Below are 16,562 nucleotides of genomic sequence, written 5' to 3' on the forward strand. Positions count from 1 at the left end.
ATAACTATCACAAGGAGGATATTTTACAAAATATAGAAGCATACACCCAAAAAATTATAGGAATTGTGATCTATATTCAAAAATAATAATTATAAATAAATAAATTGTGATCCCATTTCAGAAACTGTTTTTTCAACCTATTTTTGTTTATTAATCAGAGACAATAAATAAATAGGTGAAAAGTCATATCTTTAGACTTCAAGCTATCTATTTTAGAGAAACAATAAGCAAAAAAATGTTACCTATTTCTGCTTCTATTTTGTTTATACTTATTGCTTCAGCTCCTAATTTATCCTCCATATATCATATTTATCAATTTTATTGAAACAAAGACTATGTTATTTTATAATATTAGTGGTTGTCTCTTATGAGACAATCTAACGAATCTTTATTTGTAGTGAGACCGGTCAACTCTACCGATATTCACAATAAAAAATAATTTTTTTTATGGATGACCCAAATAAGAGATCCGTCTCACAAAATACGACCCGTGTATATTTCTATGTTGTTATATATGGAAATTTAATGATAAATTTGGACACATTTATTTAATTTTAAACAATAACATAAATACCAAAAAAATTAATTACTGACATTTTTTCAGTCGTTTCAACAATTGAAAACAAATATTTATCCAAAAACAGACGAGAAAAAAATAAAGCAAAAATAATATTTTTTAAAAAATTATCCTTACAAATGGACAATTGATTGATGATAATAGTACTAAAAACCTTTATTTTTTAACAACGGCATAAGATTAATAATATTATTGAGAAAATTATTTAAAAAAATATTATTATGTTTTAATACACAAACTTAACAAATAGTGATTTTTATTCAATATTATAAAGCTCCGTTTGGCACGTGTGATATGATAAGTAAATGATTAATAATTAGAGTGATTAAAAAATGAGATATATGGATTAATAGTATAGTTGGATAAATAACATGGTGTTTGGTATGATTTTAAAATGATGGATTAATTTTGTAAATTTTATTGTAATGACCAAAATGCCCTAAACGTTAATTAAATATATATTCTTAAAATAATTAGATAGATAATTAAATAAATTTGTAAATATATATTTACTTTAATAATTAAAATAGTAATAATATTTTGAATGTTAATGTTAAATAAAATTTTAGTACTAATTATAATATTATTGTTTTTTCTTAATATAATTATAAATTCTTAAAATAATTTGATAGATAATTAAATATTTATAATTAATAATAAAATAGTAGTAATATTTTGAATATTAATTTTAATGTAAAATAGAGTTTAGTTATATTATAATATTATTGTTTTTTTAAATAATTATAAATATTCTTAAAATAATTAAATAGATATTTATTAAAAAATATTTGAAAATATGATGGTAATCATTAAACACAATAAATTACAATTTAATAAATATTTATTTTTATAAGAAATAAGAGGATAAAAATGTAATTTGTGGTGTGTTGATAACTTATCCCACTTAATTTGTTAGATTGATAATCAAATAACTAATTATAAAATTATGTCTTAAATCAAATCAAAATGATTATTAATATATCTTAAAATTTCAATCAAACATTAGATAAATACGTGATTATTCATCTATCTTTATTTAATCACATCAATCAAATATACCATAAGAAAATATAACAAATAATAACCTTGGAAGACTCATCCGATAGCCAATCAAACTTATGATTAATCCACAAACAATTGTCTGAAACTGAACCAGGAAAAAAGGTAGTCCTAGACTGTTAGGCTTCTAGACTAGGATTGTTTATTTATTTATCTTCAAAAAATGTTTATATATATGTGTATATATATATATATATATACATATTATAGTGTACTAATCCAATCATCTTCTTCGAAAGTTTGATTCAAGAATTTCAACAAATAAGATTAGGCTATCATTATTCACATTAAAAACAAGCATGTGATAAATCTCTCATACTTCGTTCAAGATTAATGGAGCAGTGACTGTTTACTATTTCACGAGTAATAATTCAATCAAATCAAAAGAAAAAGAAAAAAAAAAGAGAGAGAGAGACAGACAGAGAGATAATTGAAAACCGAGCAATGTGTTGAGTGGAAGCAAAGGTATGACTCTCCTACATCACTTCACTGCTTGATACTTGTGGGGTTCTCAGGCAAGATTTCGGAATTTCTGCCGCTTCTGCTGATCATGTTTCTCTATTATTTGTCTTCAAATTTGATTATGTAGTCCGTCTTTTTCGAACACGTGAACACCGCCTTGTTTTGTTCTCCATTTTCCCATATTTTTATAGCTATTTTTTATACCATAGCCGGAGTCTGTTTGGTGCGGAAACTGGTTCTTCCGGCGCTGGAAGCAGCCTTTTTTCGAAATGGGACACTGTCGATCTCGGTCTTTTGCAAGACGGGGGAGTTTTGTTTAAACATTCTTACTTCTGGGAAAAAGGAGAGAGCTTCCAGACTTGTGTTTTTGGGTTGAGTGTTACAGATCTGTGGGGGGTTAAAGGCGTGATTTTGTTGTTGTATGTGGAGGTTTTGGTGATTGAGAGGGGAGGGAGCGGAGCTGGGTGTTGCTGTGGATGGTGGCAGTGAGCCGCCGTGATAATGAGTGTGAGAGGGTGGCGGCGGAGGTGGGGCGGAGGTGAGCGTTTCACATGGAATGGAAGATCTTGCCGACCGTGACATCGAGCGGGTATATTATGTTTCTTCGAAGTGTGATTTTTGTGGCTAATTTGTTTTCTTTTAGGAAAACAATCCATTGTTCATGTGGCTAAAATTTACATATTTTTCATGCCTTTTGCAAGCTCATAGTATGAGATTTTTCAGAGGTTTTAGTTTCTTGACCCCCTGGGTGATGACTACCTAATGCCATTTTTTCCTTGCATAATTCTCTTCATTATGTTGATTTGATTATTCTATGATGTGCGAGTGTTTTGATTCGGATGGTAATTTGAGGAATCAATTGCCTTGTTAATTTAGTTTCTTTTTTTTCTTTTTTTTTTCATTTTATTTTTTAGCTTTGTTACCTTTAATTAACCAGCTATTTTGTCAGACTCGTATGTTCAAACAATTAATTTGATAAAAAAAATTATTTAGACGCGTAGTTACTCGTTAACCTGTGTAAATTGAACAATTGCGTACATTTTGTAGCTGAGATTAAGAAAATTCCATAAAAGAATGCTTCACTTGGCGTAGTATATTTCCAGCAGTGACCAATTCAAGCATTGAATGTATGAAAGATATGACAAACATTCCATCTGCTTACGCTGACAACAAGCGTCATGCGTAGTAGAAGATAAGAACTAGTTGCCAGTAGGTCATCCCTGTATCCATAGAAAATAACCTGTTGCAACTTTCCAATTTCGAGTGCTCTGAGGAACTTGTCTCGTGTACTGAATCGGAAAAAAAAACATACATTTTGAATTCCATCACGGTTGCTATCGTGGGAAAGTAAATTCTAGTAGTGGTGAAAGACGTTTGAAGTTAGCTTCAGTTTCAAGAATTATTTCTGGACAAAGAACTGTGAAATTTTTGAATTGCTATGTTATGTTAATAATATGATTTTTCATGAATTGGCTCAAAATATATGTTACCTTCAGTTTCATCATCTGCAGCGCATCTAATATCCCGAGTTCTTTCTAATGATTCTTTTGAACTTGTGCCAGGCTGTGTTCCAATCGAAATTTGCACATCGACAAGGAAAATTTGGCCTTCTCCATCATATATAACGACGGAAAACAGTCCCTTGACCTGGTTAATGGGACCAAAAGTTTCCTTTTAACAATTTTTCTTTATACTTTTTGCTTGTTTATTATTTATACGTACCTTTTTCTTGTTTTGGTACCAGATCTGCAAGGACAAAGTTGATGCAGAAATCTGGACAGAAGGTCTTGAGACATTGATTTCATCTCAACAAGCTGGGCGTTCAAAAATTGACGGATGGGGTGATGAAGGTCTCTATTTTGATGTGAGTTTTATAATATTAATAATTATTTTTTTATTGTTGTTTTTGTTCCAGAACTACCACTGTTCTAGTAAAATAACATGCTGATGTGTACTTCATTAAGTTCCCGAACACTACAAATATTCAGAATGCTCTTAATTGTGAGCTCAGACATCATTCTTCTAGTTCATTTGTCATAGAAAGGTATTTTAATGTTTTGACCTATCATCTATATTACAGGAAAACAGAGACTTGACATTAAATTGTCCAACTACTAATTCTCTGACAAGCTATCATCCAGATAATTCGTTTCGTTCAGATAGGTCATACGTAGCATTGGATGAAACAAATATGCAAGTGAAAGGATCTGGTTCAGATGTTTTGCGGGTTAGCATATCTAGTATCCCCAGCACTTCCAGTCATGGTTCGGCACCTGATGATTGTGATGCTTCAGGTGATGTATATATGGGGTGAGGTTTTATGTGATAATGTCGTCAAGGTTGGGCCACAGAAGAATGCTACCGCCATTAGCACAAGGGCCGATGTTCTTCTCCCGAAACCATTGGAATGTTGCATTGTTCTTGATGTTCATCATATAGCTTGTGGGGTCAGGCACGCAGCTCTGGTCACGAGGCAAGGTGAAGTCTTCAGTTGGGGTGAAGAATCTGGAGGACGGCTCGGTCATGGAGTTGGGAAAAACGTATCTCAACCTCGTCTGATTGAATCCTTATCCTTCTGCAATGTTGACTTAGTTGCATGTGGAGAGTTTCACTCGTGTGCTGTTACAATGTCCGGTGAACTTTACACATGGGGTGATGGTACACACAATGCCGGGCTCTTGGGTCTTGGCACAGATATCTGTCACTGGATACCGAAAAGAATTTCAGGCCCGCTGGAGGGACTTCGAGTTGCGAAGGTTACTTGTGGTACATGGCATACAGCGTTGATCACATCTACCGGACAGCTGTTTACATTTGGGGATGGAACTTTTGGAGCTCTAGGCCATGGAAATAGAGAAAACATCTTGTATCCAAGGGAGGTCGAGTCTCTGTCAGGGTTAAGGACAATCGCTGTTGCATGTGGAGTTTGGCATACTGCTGCTGTTGTTGAGGTTATCGTAACCCAGTCTAGTGCAAGTGTTACATCTGGGAAATTGTTCACGTGGGGTGATGGTGATAAGAATCGACTTGGACATGGCGACAAGGAACCCAGACTGAGCCCCACTTGTGTGTCCGGGCTAATAGACTACAATCTTAACAAGATAGGCTGTGGGCATAGTCTGACTGTCGCATTGACCACAACTGGTCTTGTTTTCACAATGGGAAGTACAGTCTACGGCCAGCTTGGAAATCCTCAATCTGATGGAAAAATTCCTTGCTTGGTAGAAGACAATATTAATGGTGAATGTGTTGAAGAAATCTCTTGTGGCGCTTATCATGTGGCTGTATTGACATCTAAAAATGAGGTCTTCACGTGGGGTAAAGGAGCTAATGGGAGGTTGGGCCATGGCGATGTGGAAGACAGAAAGACACCAACTGTACTCGAAGCTCTAAAAGATCGGCATGTTAAATTTATTGCCTGTGGTTTGAATTACAGTGCTGCTATATGTCTTCACAAGTGGGTTTCAGGTGCCGAGCAGTCCCAATGTTCGGCTTGTAGGCAGGCTTTTGGGTTTACAAGAAAAAGGCATAATTGCTACAATTGTGGATTAGTACACTGCCATTCTTGCAGTTCAAGAAAAGCTATACGAGCTGTATTGGCGCCTAATCCAAGCAAACCTCACCGTGTATGTGATTCTTGTTTTACAAAACTAAGTAAGTTGGAAGAATCGGGACCGAACAGCTTGAAAAATGGCATTTCCCGAGTTTCTGGTGAGAACAAGGACCGATTGGACAAGACTGATCTGTGGTTGACAAAGTCGTCGATGCCATCGTTGAACTTTGATTTGATTAAACAGTTGGATACAAAAGCAGCCAAACAAGGGAAGAAATCCGACACATTCTCTTTAGGTGGCTCTTCTCAAGTATCTTTATCGCAGTTGAGAGATGCTGTCATGTCCACGAACTTTGCTGTGCATCGATCAGTTCAAAAATCAGTTCTTTCACCTTCCAATGTTAGTTCTAGGTCTGTGTCCCCTTTCTCGAGAAAGGCAAGCCCCCCACGATCTGCAACACCAGTTCCTACAACATCAGGTCTTTCTTTTTCAAAAAGTATCACTGAGAGCTTAAAGAAGACCAATGAACTTCTGAATCAAGAAGTGCATAGATTGCGGGCGCAGGTACATTTCTTGGCTTTACATTTTTAAAAAAATGCTCTTATTTTGTTATTGTTTTGATCATTTCTTGATCTTGAGCTTTTTGACTAGGTGGAGAACCTTAGAAACCGATGTGAGAAGCAAGAATTGGAGATTCAGAATTCAGCTAGGAAAGCTCAGGAAGCAATGATATTAGCTGCCGAGGAGTCTGCCAAATGCAACGCTGCCAAAGAAGTTATCAAGTCACTTGCTGCACAGGTCAGGTTTAATTTCGCATATTAATGTGTGCATTTGATGTCCATTGGCTCAAGAAAGTGTTCGATATGGTTATTTCTGTATTCAGCTCACCCTCAAAATCGTTCTTGCTTGTTTTATAATCGGAAAGAGACGTGATTGTGGACTCGTGATGTTTCGTTTTCCAGCTAAAAGATATGGCAGAGAGATTGCCACCTGGCACATACGACCCCGAAAGTCTCAAGCTGGTTTACCTACCGAATGGTCTACACTATCGGGGTGCAAATGGGGAGAGAATTTCTCGATCGGATTCAATCAACGGTTCTCACTCAGTCTCTTACCCCGGGAATGAATCGAATTTACCAAACAGCATTCTGGGATATCCGGAATTTTCGGGGAACACTGTTGAAACGAATGAAAATCATTGCTCGGCCACTCCTGGACTAGGACTCACCACCTCCAAGGAGACAACTGACCGCTCAGAAGAATCCGGGCATTACAAGTATGGTGAAAATGGCTTGAAACCTACGAACTCAGAGACTCCTGGTAATGTTAGTCATCAAGTTGAAGCTGAATGGATCGAACAATATGAACCTGGTGTTTATACGACACTTGTAACCCTTCGAGATGGAACTAGAGATCTCAAACGTGTGCGATTCAGGTGCGTGGAGTCGTCCTTTCTTGTTTTTAAGGAACCATGTTGATGAACTTGTCTTAAAATAATTTCCTTTCAACTTTTGCTCGTCAGCCGGAGGAGATTTGGTGAACACCAAGCGGAACTGTGGTGGTCGGAGAACCGAGAAAAAGTTTACGAGCGATATAACATTCGCGTGTCGTCCGATAAGTCATCAGTTTCCGGCCAGGCTGGCCAGAGAAAAGAAGGTTCTTATTCACCTTCTTCCCAGTTTTAGTGAAAGCATGTGTAGTTGTATACTGAGAAAGTTGTCCACTTTAACTTAGCGTCATTCCCAGTTTTATTTTAGTTTTTGGGGTTTTTATTTTACATCGTCGTTATTTTTAATTAGTTTTTTTTTTTATTCCATTTTATACTGTTTTCAAACGATGTTGTATAGTGTTTACATGTCAATTGGTGATATTGTTTAATCAAATAAGTTTCAAGCCAAGAACCATATAAATTCGATCTTTCCAAATATTTCAATATCACAAAAACTCCTGTAAGCATCAATTTTGTGAAACGAAGTTTCGATTTGACTCAATTCATGATATTTTTTTGTCAAAAATATTATTTTTTACGGCAAATGTTGATCAAATCAACCTGTCTCACAAAGATATACCTAATAAGAGATCTGCACAATAAGTATGTACTTTTAATTAAAATTAAATCTCTTCGATAACTCTCTTTTACATATTGATGAAGATATTTTTGTTAGAGTAGGTGTCCAACAAGACAACATGTGGCTAGGGTTCTTATTGATTCTAATATAAAACACATTAGAGTTTAACCATGTGTTAGGAGTTTTCCTTGAGGGTGCTAACGGTGTCCAACAAGACAACATGTGGCTAGGGTTCTTATTGATTCTAATATAAAACACATTAGAGTTTAACCATGTGTTAGGAGTTTTCCTTGAGGGTGCTAACGGGATTGGGTTTGGAGCATTGTACTTATTCAATGTCAAAGTCTTCTAGTGGATTATTCCGGATTTTGACGACGGAAGAACAGGTGAGGTAGGAGTTGTAATATCCTAACATACATAAACAAGTCGTGGTGTCTTTACTCTGTCACATTTTCTTATTTTTGTTGTTTTGATATGGTGATATGTTTTGTTGAAGAATTTTATGGGAAATCTCAACTATTAAAATGATGCAAACAAAATGTTTAAAAAAATATCTCCACCAAACTCTTTATACATTCAACTAGCACATGTTTTAAATGTTTTAAAAAAAAATTCATCAGTTTTAGAGCTACCTGTTCATTGAAGGCTTTATATAATTACAAATTTTTTCATAAGTTTTAAAGACATTATTTTGAGTGATTCCGTTTAATTTGAAAATCAAACTCAATTTAATTTATCGATATTCAATATTTCTAGAAATGAACTATAATAGCTCAATGTTTGTCCTCCACCGATCCTATCATAGAATAATTTTACCTCTCAACATTTTTTCTACCCAGACTTTGTTCAAATTCATTTGTCGTCCACAAATGAATCATGTTTAGCTTCAAACACATACGAAGATTTATCATATTACATACGTCATCATCGTCGTTTGGAGCAACTCTCATGGGGAACAATGAATGGCAGTGAATCGAATCGAGGAATAACGTGCTCACATTTTTACCTTAAACTCCGGAATAGCTTCATTAGTGTTGCATTATTACGAATTATAATCAGATAAAGCTCTCAAAGTGCAGGCAGCTTGATTTTAGAAATTATTTAAAACAGATTAAGTGAAAAAAAAAAAAACAAAAAACCGGATAAATTGGAATTTTTCTTCAAGGTTAGCTGAGATTTTATGGATTCGCCTAAATCACACCGCAAAAGAAAAATCGAAGCTTTTATGGAGAATTTTTCACCGGTAATTTTACAAATTTTATAGGTGATTGAGTGCGAAAATTTAAAATTTCCAACTCCACAATAAGAAAATTTATTCCAAAATCATCTGCAATTAAAGAACTAAATGATTTTTTCTATGGAACTTGTAAGCTTAGAAAACAAAAAAAAACTGATTTTTATATGTTACTTTTCTAAATTTAGGGGTCGAGCCCTCTGTTTTTCAAGTCCAATTTTCTTATGGCTTGAGCTAGAATCCTGTTCTTTTCAAAATCAGACCACCGAACTATTTACAAATCGGTCTAAAATTAATAATAAAACTTTTTGAAACTTTTTTGGGGGTGTCTCCGTCCTTGCGCGGTGTCATACAACCAACCAGAGCTGAGGATCTCCCGCTCAACCGGCTGTCCCGAGTGGTGCTGCGAATTAACGTGGATATGCTGACCTGGGTTGCTAGAAGCCACTCGGACAAGTGAAATTTTCTACTGCTGCTGTGTACGCGTGTTTCAGGATTAGGCATCTCTCGACGAGGTGAAGTCTTCTTTCCTTGTAGGTTCCGCTGGGACAACTCACAAATTTTCACACATAGTTTATGTACATATGTTTAGTTGGATTTAAGCTGAAAACTAAATCCACATCAGAATATATGCTGTTGGAATTTTGTCAACGGACATGGAGTGGCATTCCATTTCTGGAGATGCTTTGCTTGATCTCACTTTTTTTTCTATATATCGGAGGTTTTGATAGCCCAAGGATGTAAATGAAAATTTGTGAATTGAGCAGTTTAATTGGCTGCCATTTGTTATTGCCCTTTGTACCCCATCGACCATGGGATCGAAATGCAATTTTCCCTTTCGGATCTACGGTACCACTGTTGCGTTCAGGCAGTAAGAAATTGTCCGGAAATGGTCTATTCTAAGAATTGCTCTGGCAATATCTAATCGCCTTCTATCTATCTATCTATCTATTTATCTGTATATTATCTATTCATGGTGGTGCTGAAGGTGTTTTGGCAAATGTTGGTGGCCTTAAAACTTGTTTGATCACAAGTATATGAACTGAGGGCTTTGTTGAATACCTCCTCCTCCTCCTCCTCCTCCTCCTCCTCCGGTATCTTTATTGTTGTTCTTGGTGTTGCGGCCATTGATCGTAAACATTTAATATTCCGGTGGTAGATGATTTGGGACTAGCTTTATGGGAACTTATCGATGATGCCATAACATGCTGTCGTGATCCTGAAGGTCTGAGGGGTGATAGCATGTCGGAACTGAAGTGTGATTTTGTGACATGAAGAGTCGTGCTAAAGGAAGAGTTTGACATACCACAAGGCAAGTTTTACATTGGCCAACCATTTTTCTTACCATGTCATTTACCTATGACTAAAGTTCGCATGTTTAAAAGCATTTTAGATTTTTGTTTCCGTGTCACTCACTTGAACCTGAATATTTTGAATCATTTAATTCTGGGAGGAACTTCATGAATGTTGTGGCTTCATTTAATCCATAGGATATGACGAGAGAAATTCTTCCCCTTCTTTTCGTAACTGATTAATTATTACAACCTTTGTTTCCAAATCCTACGTTAAAGGACATAAATCTCAACTCCGTGATTAGACTTTTCTGAACAAAGAATTGTAATTTTCTCATACAATAATCGTAACTGATATACAAGTCAGTGTAACCATCCCTGCGGTTTGTTGAATTTGTAGACTTTCTACGATTCTTGGTTTCCTTCGAATACAGAAACAACATTGCCGCCGCGAGCTAACTTACCCAGACTACCTACATCTCTTGACGTGGCAAGTTTTCATTTATCAATGCTCGAATTTTCTTGCTGTGCTTGCTTTTGGTAATTAGAATAACTACAACTCTTGATGTTGGATTAGTGCCGCTGTTGTTTCATGCTCATGAAGAAATAAGACTGATCACACCATATTTTCCCAGTGAAACATATGTCCTAAATTTTTAAGAACTAGAAAAATGTACGTGCGTTGCACGTAAAAACCTAAACTGCTGAAAATATATGTTCGAAATTTTGATAATATTTTAATGAATTAAAACATGGTTAATAACATTTATCAACCGAAACAAACTAAGCTATAAAAAATAAAAAATATGACCATAGACGGTATATGAATCAGAGAAATTATCTTATCTACTTGACACTTTTTCCAATATGCTTCTTGGTTGATTTTGACAACTCAACAACTCTTTGTCGTAGTTTGTTATAATATACATATAATTATTTTGGTATGCTCAACAAGTTTCTGATCGTCTTTAACATCTATTATGTTATTTACAATTCTTATCCGGGATCTGACATCCTCGTAGTTTGCTTCTTTATCACGACATTTTTTTGGTTTTCTACATTGTTTTTATCTGATAATCTTATTTTTCTGGCTATTTTTTTGTTGTTAAATGATTTTTCAGCTTTTGACAATCATCAACTATAACTCCTAAGAAAAAATGCTTTTATTCGCGATAAGTTTTCACTGTGACTAAAAGTATGTATAACTTATATATTCTTCAACAACATAACCAATGAATGGTGTTGCACCTTCTTCAAATATTGTGATATTTGTGATATCATTTTTATATATTTAGTATCAATATTATAAATATATAGCTATAAGGTTAATAAATTTTTAACAACTATTTCTCAATCACTGTGAGAAAAATACTTGAAATCTCTTCAAATGGTTAAATCTTTGAATTGTGTCCTCATTTAATTTGACGCAATTCAAGAAAGTCATCTTCATCGTCATTTTTTGGAATCTTTGAAATAATGATTGCGTGCATCATGTCATGAGGATGATATAGTTTCAATCTCAGTTGTTGCGTTTAGAACGTAATATTATATTATTCATTGAAACAAAATAAATTTTCTTCTATCGAGTTTATATTTTGTTTTATAATATTTTATATCTCGTGGAACGATATACAAACTTAATTATTGTATTTTAAAAATCTTGAGAAGAGATACGAATAATGCAATTAAGATATGCATATGAGATATCATTCAAATATATGTCAAAGTATTTGTCTTATTCAATATCTCATCTAATAATATAACCATTTAGATTTCATGGACGAGGAGTTTTCTATGCTACCATCATATATGTTATGAATTAGTGGTTAGACACTTTGACTAAAAAAAAAAGACAAAAACAATCTCGTAGTCACATCGAAATATAGCGAGATAATATTGGAGGAAATAAAGTGAAACTGGCTTAATGTCTCAATAAAATGCACAAAATTGATCTATTATATTGTGTCAACAAAGTTTTAGAATTGTTCTCATACCATTATAAATAGAATGAGAATTATGCACAATTTGTTTTTTATGTATTTTTTTTTCTGAATGAAGAATTTTTTTCTTTATGAAAAACTATTTTATTGAGAAATATTGACATTTTATATGACATTCATATGTCGGACAACCATGAAGTAACAACATAATCATTATATAACACTTAATGTACAAATACAATTCTTCAATTTCTTCTTCATTGTGCTTCGTTTAATTTAAATCTGAATCATTCTTGATCTTAATATTTTGCTTTAAATATGATTTAATATATATGTATATGTTTTATGTTACTTAGTTGAACCTAATTTCAAATATCTATAAAAAATGTGCTTGAATTATATCATACAGAAATTAGGACATGTATGTAGGACCGAGCGTTTGCCGTTTTACCAAAATCTATAGTCAGTAGTAATAGTGCAACTCAAATCTTTTAAACTGCACAGCAGCTCAAGCACCACGGTTCGACCGCTCTACCAAGCAGGAATAATTATTGCACCCAACAATCTCCCTCTCAATAATTGCATTATTCGCAATCAATGGGAATCGAATCCGTGACTTTGGCTCTGATACCAATTGTAGGGCCGAGCGCTTGCCGCTTTACCAAAAGCTATAGCTAGTAGTAATGGTGCAACTCAAATCTTTTAAACCGCACAGTAGCTCAAGCACCACGGTTCGACCGCTTTACCAAGCAGGGACAAATATTGCACCCAACATAGTAATACACAACATTATTTTTTTTATTTAACATGTCTATTTTTTTTTCATTCACTATGTTTGTCTTAACTTTTTTATTCAAAATTTGACGTATTTCGTAGACTATATGTATGAAAAACCAAAAATTTATATAATTCACAGAAACCATTTATTATTCTCTTCGTAGAACAGAAGACCCAAAATACGTGGCTTTGATTGGTATACTCTCATACTTATTTTTATAAACAACAAGACACATCATATAATATCAGAAAAATCAATTACCGCCAACAATACTAACCAAAACGAATAAAAAAATCATAACACAAACAACCTCGATAAGAAAAAAATGATAACTCAAAGTTTAAGAATAATTTATTTAGTACAATAACAAAGAAATTGAAGTATTTACGAGCAATAAAAAGCATAAATCACTCTCAAATTAAATATTAACTCGTATTATTCATAATTTGTATAAATTTTCCAATATTTTTTTCAAATAAAGAGAAGACGCCTTATTAATGTCATCATTTTATAGATATTCATTCCACTTCTTTAAAAAAAACACAAATGAAAAATAGTGCCTTGAAATCATAAGAAAACCATTTAGAAAAGCAGCCGTAAAAATATAATACAAAGTCACACAATTTTTCTTAAACCATAGAAAAATATTATACTATTGACAAAATATATCTAGCAACAACAAAGCATGTGTTAACTTGTGATATAATTAAAACTTAGAATCATGCATAATCATTGAATTAGAACAAAATCGCATGCCAAAAATCTACTGGATATTATATATTTTAATAATTTATTCATATTTGTCGTTCATCAGAGGACTCTTAGACCTACCAAATTTTGTAGTTCACCTATTATTTTCATAATAAATAATATTACAAAAATAATATATGCAAGAACATAAAAACTCAAATTAAAATGTCTTCTATCAATCTAAGTAAAAAAATTGATTAGAGAATATAATAATGTCGTAAAAAAATTAAATATTGATTTATGGACAGAAGTTTGGAAATACAATTGTCCCAATAAATAAAAAATATTATCTCTTGATATTCTGAGACATAACGTAAAAACGAAAAAATATTTCAATTTTTTTAATATTTTATAAGTCACTTCAAACTAAGTAATCTAAGCAAACAGAAAACATGCATTATGTGTTTAAAAATTAACAAAATATCTCAACAATAAAAAATTGAAAAATAACCATTTTTGTTGGATATTTGATTTTGTTTCTCTTTTCTTCGTGCAAACAAACAAATCACATAAACAATTCAAAAACAATTACATGATCAATACAAATGACATATAACAATCAAACATGTTAACGCTATGGTAAAAAAAACTCTTCATTGCAAGAACACAAAATGATCAAATGGAGCATATTATTTAGTAATATTTATTTAGCAGCATTTATAAAAAAATTGACTAAATAACTTAAAAACAGTGTTTGAAATCACTTACATACAAACATTTCTCTCAATCACGTATTTTGTTGATACATAAGTAATCTATATATATCTACCTTCTAAATGAAAAAAAAATGTTTTATATGAACTTAATATTTATTAATAATTTAATTTTATTCAATCACACTCATCTCTATTTGTTTTCCCATTATTACATTAATGTTCGTAACATTAACAATTTATTTAAATTTATAACATTATGATAGTGATTTTCTGTGAATTTGATATCAATGTAAATATTAAAGTAAATAATTAAATTTAAAAATAAAAACATATTAATGATTATTATTAAATGAATAGATTAAAAAAAACAAAAAATATATATATAATTATGATAGTGATTTTATGTGAATTTGATGTCAATGTAAATATTAAAGTAATTAATTTTAAATTTAAAAATAAAAATTATTAATGATTATTATTAAAAAAATATATGAAAAAGAAAATATGTAGTAATTAATTTTAAATTTAAAAATAAAAATATATTAATGATTATTATAAAATGAATAGATGATAAACAAACAAAAAAATAAACATGTATTTATGATAGTGATTTTCTGTGAATTTGATGTCAATGTAAATATTAAAGTATTTAATTTTAAATTTAAAAATAAAAATGTATTAATGAAATGATTATTATTAAAATAATATATGAAAAAGAAAACGTGTATTAATGATTATTATTAAATGAAAGTAAGGATATTTATGTAAATTATTATTATTAAATGAAGGTACGGATATTTATGTAAATTCACAATTCATATTCTTATATTTAGATTAGTATTAGCATATAGATATAAATATAGATTAAACATCGACATATAAATTTATAATTTCTTATTTTCTGTTTTGTTAAATATAATTTTTTTTTGTATTATTTGTAAAAAAAACTAAGATTATAAAAAATATAATCAATACATAATTAAAAATAAGTTCGAAACCTCTGTTAGCATAATTTTTTGTATTATTTATTTTAATAAAAGAATGTATAACACTATTACTATTATTTGTAAGGTATTTTCACAAAATCAATTAATTTTATAAATAATATTATTACATATTGATTCGAATCATTAGTTGTTGAATAAATACTTTGATATTATTTGTAGTCATGCCATGAAAGTGAGTGAAAGAGTAATAAATAATAATTAGTCAATGGATTAATAATAATTAACTAATTACATAAAAGGAAGAAAAAATATCATTAGAGTACAATTTTAATAAGGATAATAGAGGAAATTAACACTATTACTATTATTTGTAAGGTATTTTCACAAAATCAATTAATTTTATAAATAATATTATTACATATTGATTCGAATCATTAGTTGTTGAATAAATACTTTGATATTATTTGTAGTCATGCCATGAAAGTGAGTGAAAGAGTAATAAATAATAATTAGTCAACGGACTAATGATAATTAACTAATTACATAAAAGGAAGAAAAAATATTATTAGAGTACAATTTTAATAAGGATAATAGAGGAAATTCACAATTCAATCCGTATATTTATATAGATATAGATATAGATATAGATAGATATAGATTATAATATTATGATAGTGATTTTTTGTGAATTAGTATAGATTAACAATTTATTTAAATTTTTAACATTATGATAGTGATTTTTTGTTAATTTGATGTCAATGTAAATATTAAAGTAAATAATTTTAAAATTAACAATAAAAATATATTAATGATTATTGTTAAATGAGTAGATGAAAAAATAAATAAACATGTATTTATTTATAATAGTGATTTTCTTGAAAAAGTAAGTAAAAGAGTAATAAATAATAATTAGTTAATGGATTAATAATAATAATTAACTAATTACATAAAAGGAAGACAAAGTGTCATTAGAATACAATTTTAATGGGGACAATAGAGGAAATTCACAATTCAATCCATATATTTATATAGATATAGATGATCAGATTTCATATCCATGCTGGAGGGGCTGATGTTTGTGTATCCCTTGCCACCTTAAAAATTGTGTGGTTTCATTTCAAAGCAAAACATGATATGTTAATGATAATTAGTGAATATAGACAAGTGTTCTAAAAAGCCCGCTTAAGCTCGAGGCTCTACAAAAACGCCTCGCTTCGGAGAAACGCGGAAAAAAGCAGTTAAAC

General features: G+C 31.5%; 1 protein-coding gene and 1 long non-coding RNA gene across 2 annotated transcripts; both read left to right on the forward strand.

Annotated features, from left to right (window-relative positions):
• Positions 1 to 1,872: 1,872 nt before the first annotated feature.
• LOC140832596 (PH, RCC1 and FYVE domains-containing protein 1-like) lies at positions 1,873 to 7,542 on the forward strand. Its single transcript, XM_073196695.1, is given in 8 exon segments — positions 1,873 to 2,687; positions 3,661 to 3,748; positions 3,843 to 3,962; positions 4,179 to 4,396; positions 4,398 to 6,216; positions 6,304 to 6,450; positions 6,615 to 7,087; positions 7,175 to 7,542. Coding segments are annotated over 8 exon segments (3,066 nt in total). The 5' UTR covers positions 1,873 to 2,649; the 3' UTR covers positions 7,338 to 7,542.
• A 1,370-nt stretch (positions 7,543 to 8,912) lies between these two features.
• LOC140832597 (uncharacterized) lies at positions 8,913 to 10,438 on the forward strand. The gene is made up of 2 exons (XR_012118138.1): positions 8,913 to 9,470; positions 10,115 to 10,438. It is a non-coding gene; the product is annotated as an uncharacterized lncRNA (long non-coding RNA).
• Positions 10,439 to 16,562: the final 6,124 nt, after the last annotated feature.

This window comes from Primulina eburnea, chromosome 5 (assembly GCF_022965805.1).
Source record: "Primulina eburnea isolate SZY01 chromosome 5, ASM2296580v1, whole genome shotgun sequence".
Lineage (NCBI taxonomy): Eukaryota > Viridiplantae > Streptophyta > Magnoliopsida > Lamiales > Gesneriaceae > Primulina > Primulina eburnea.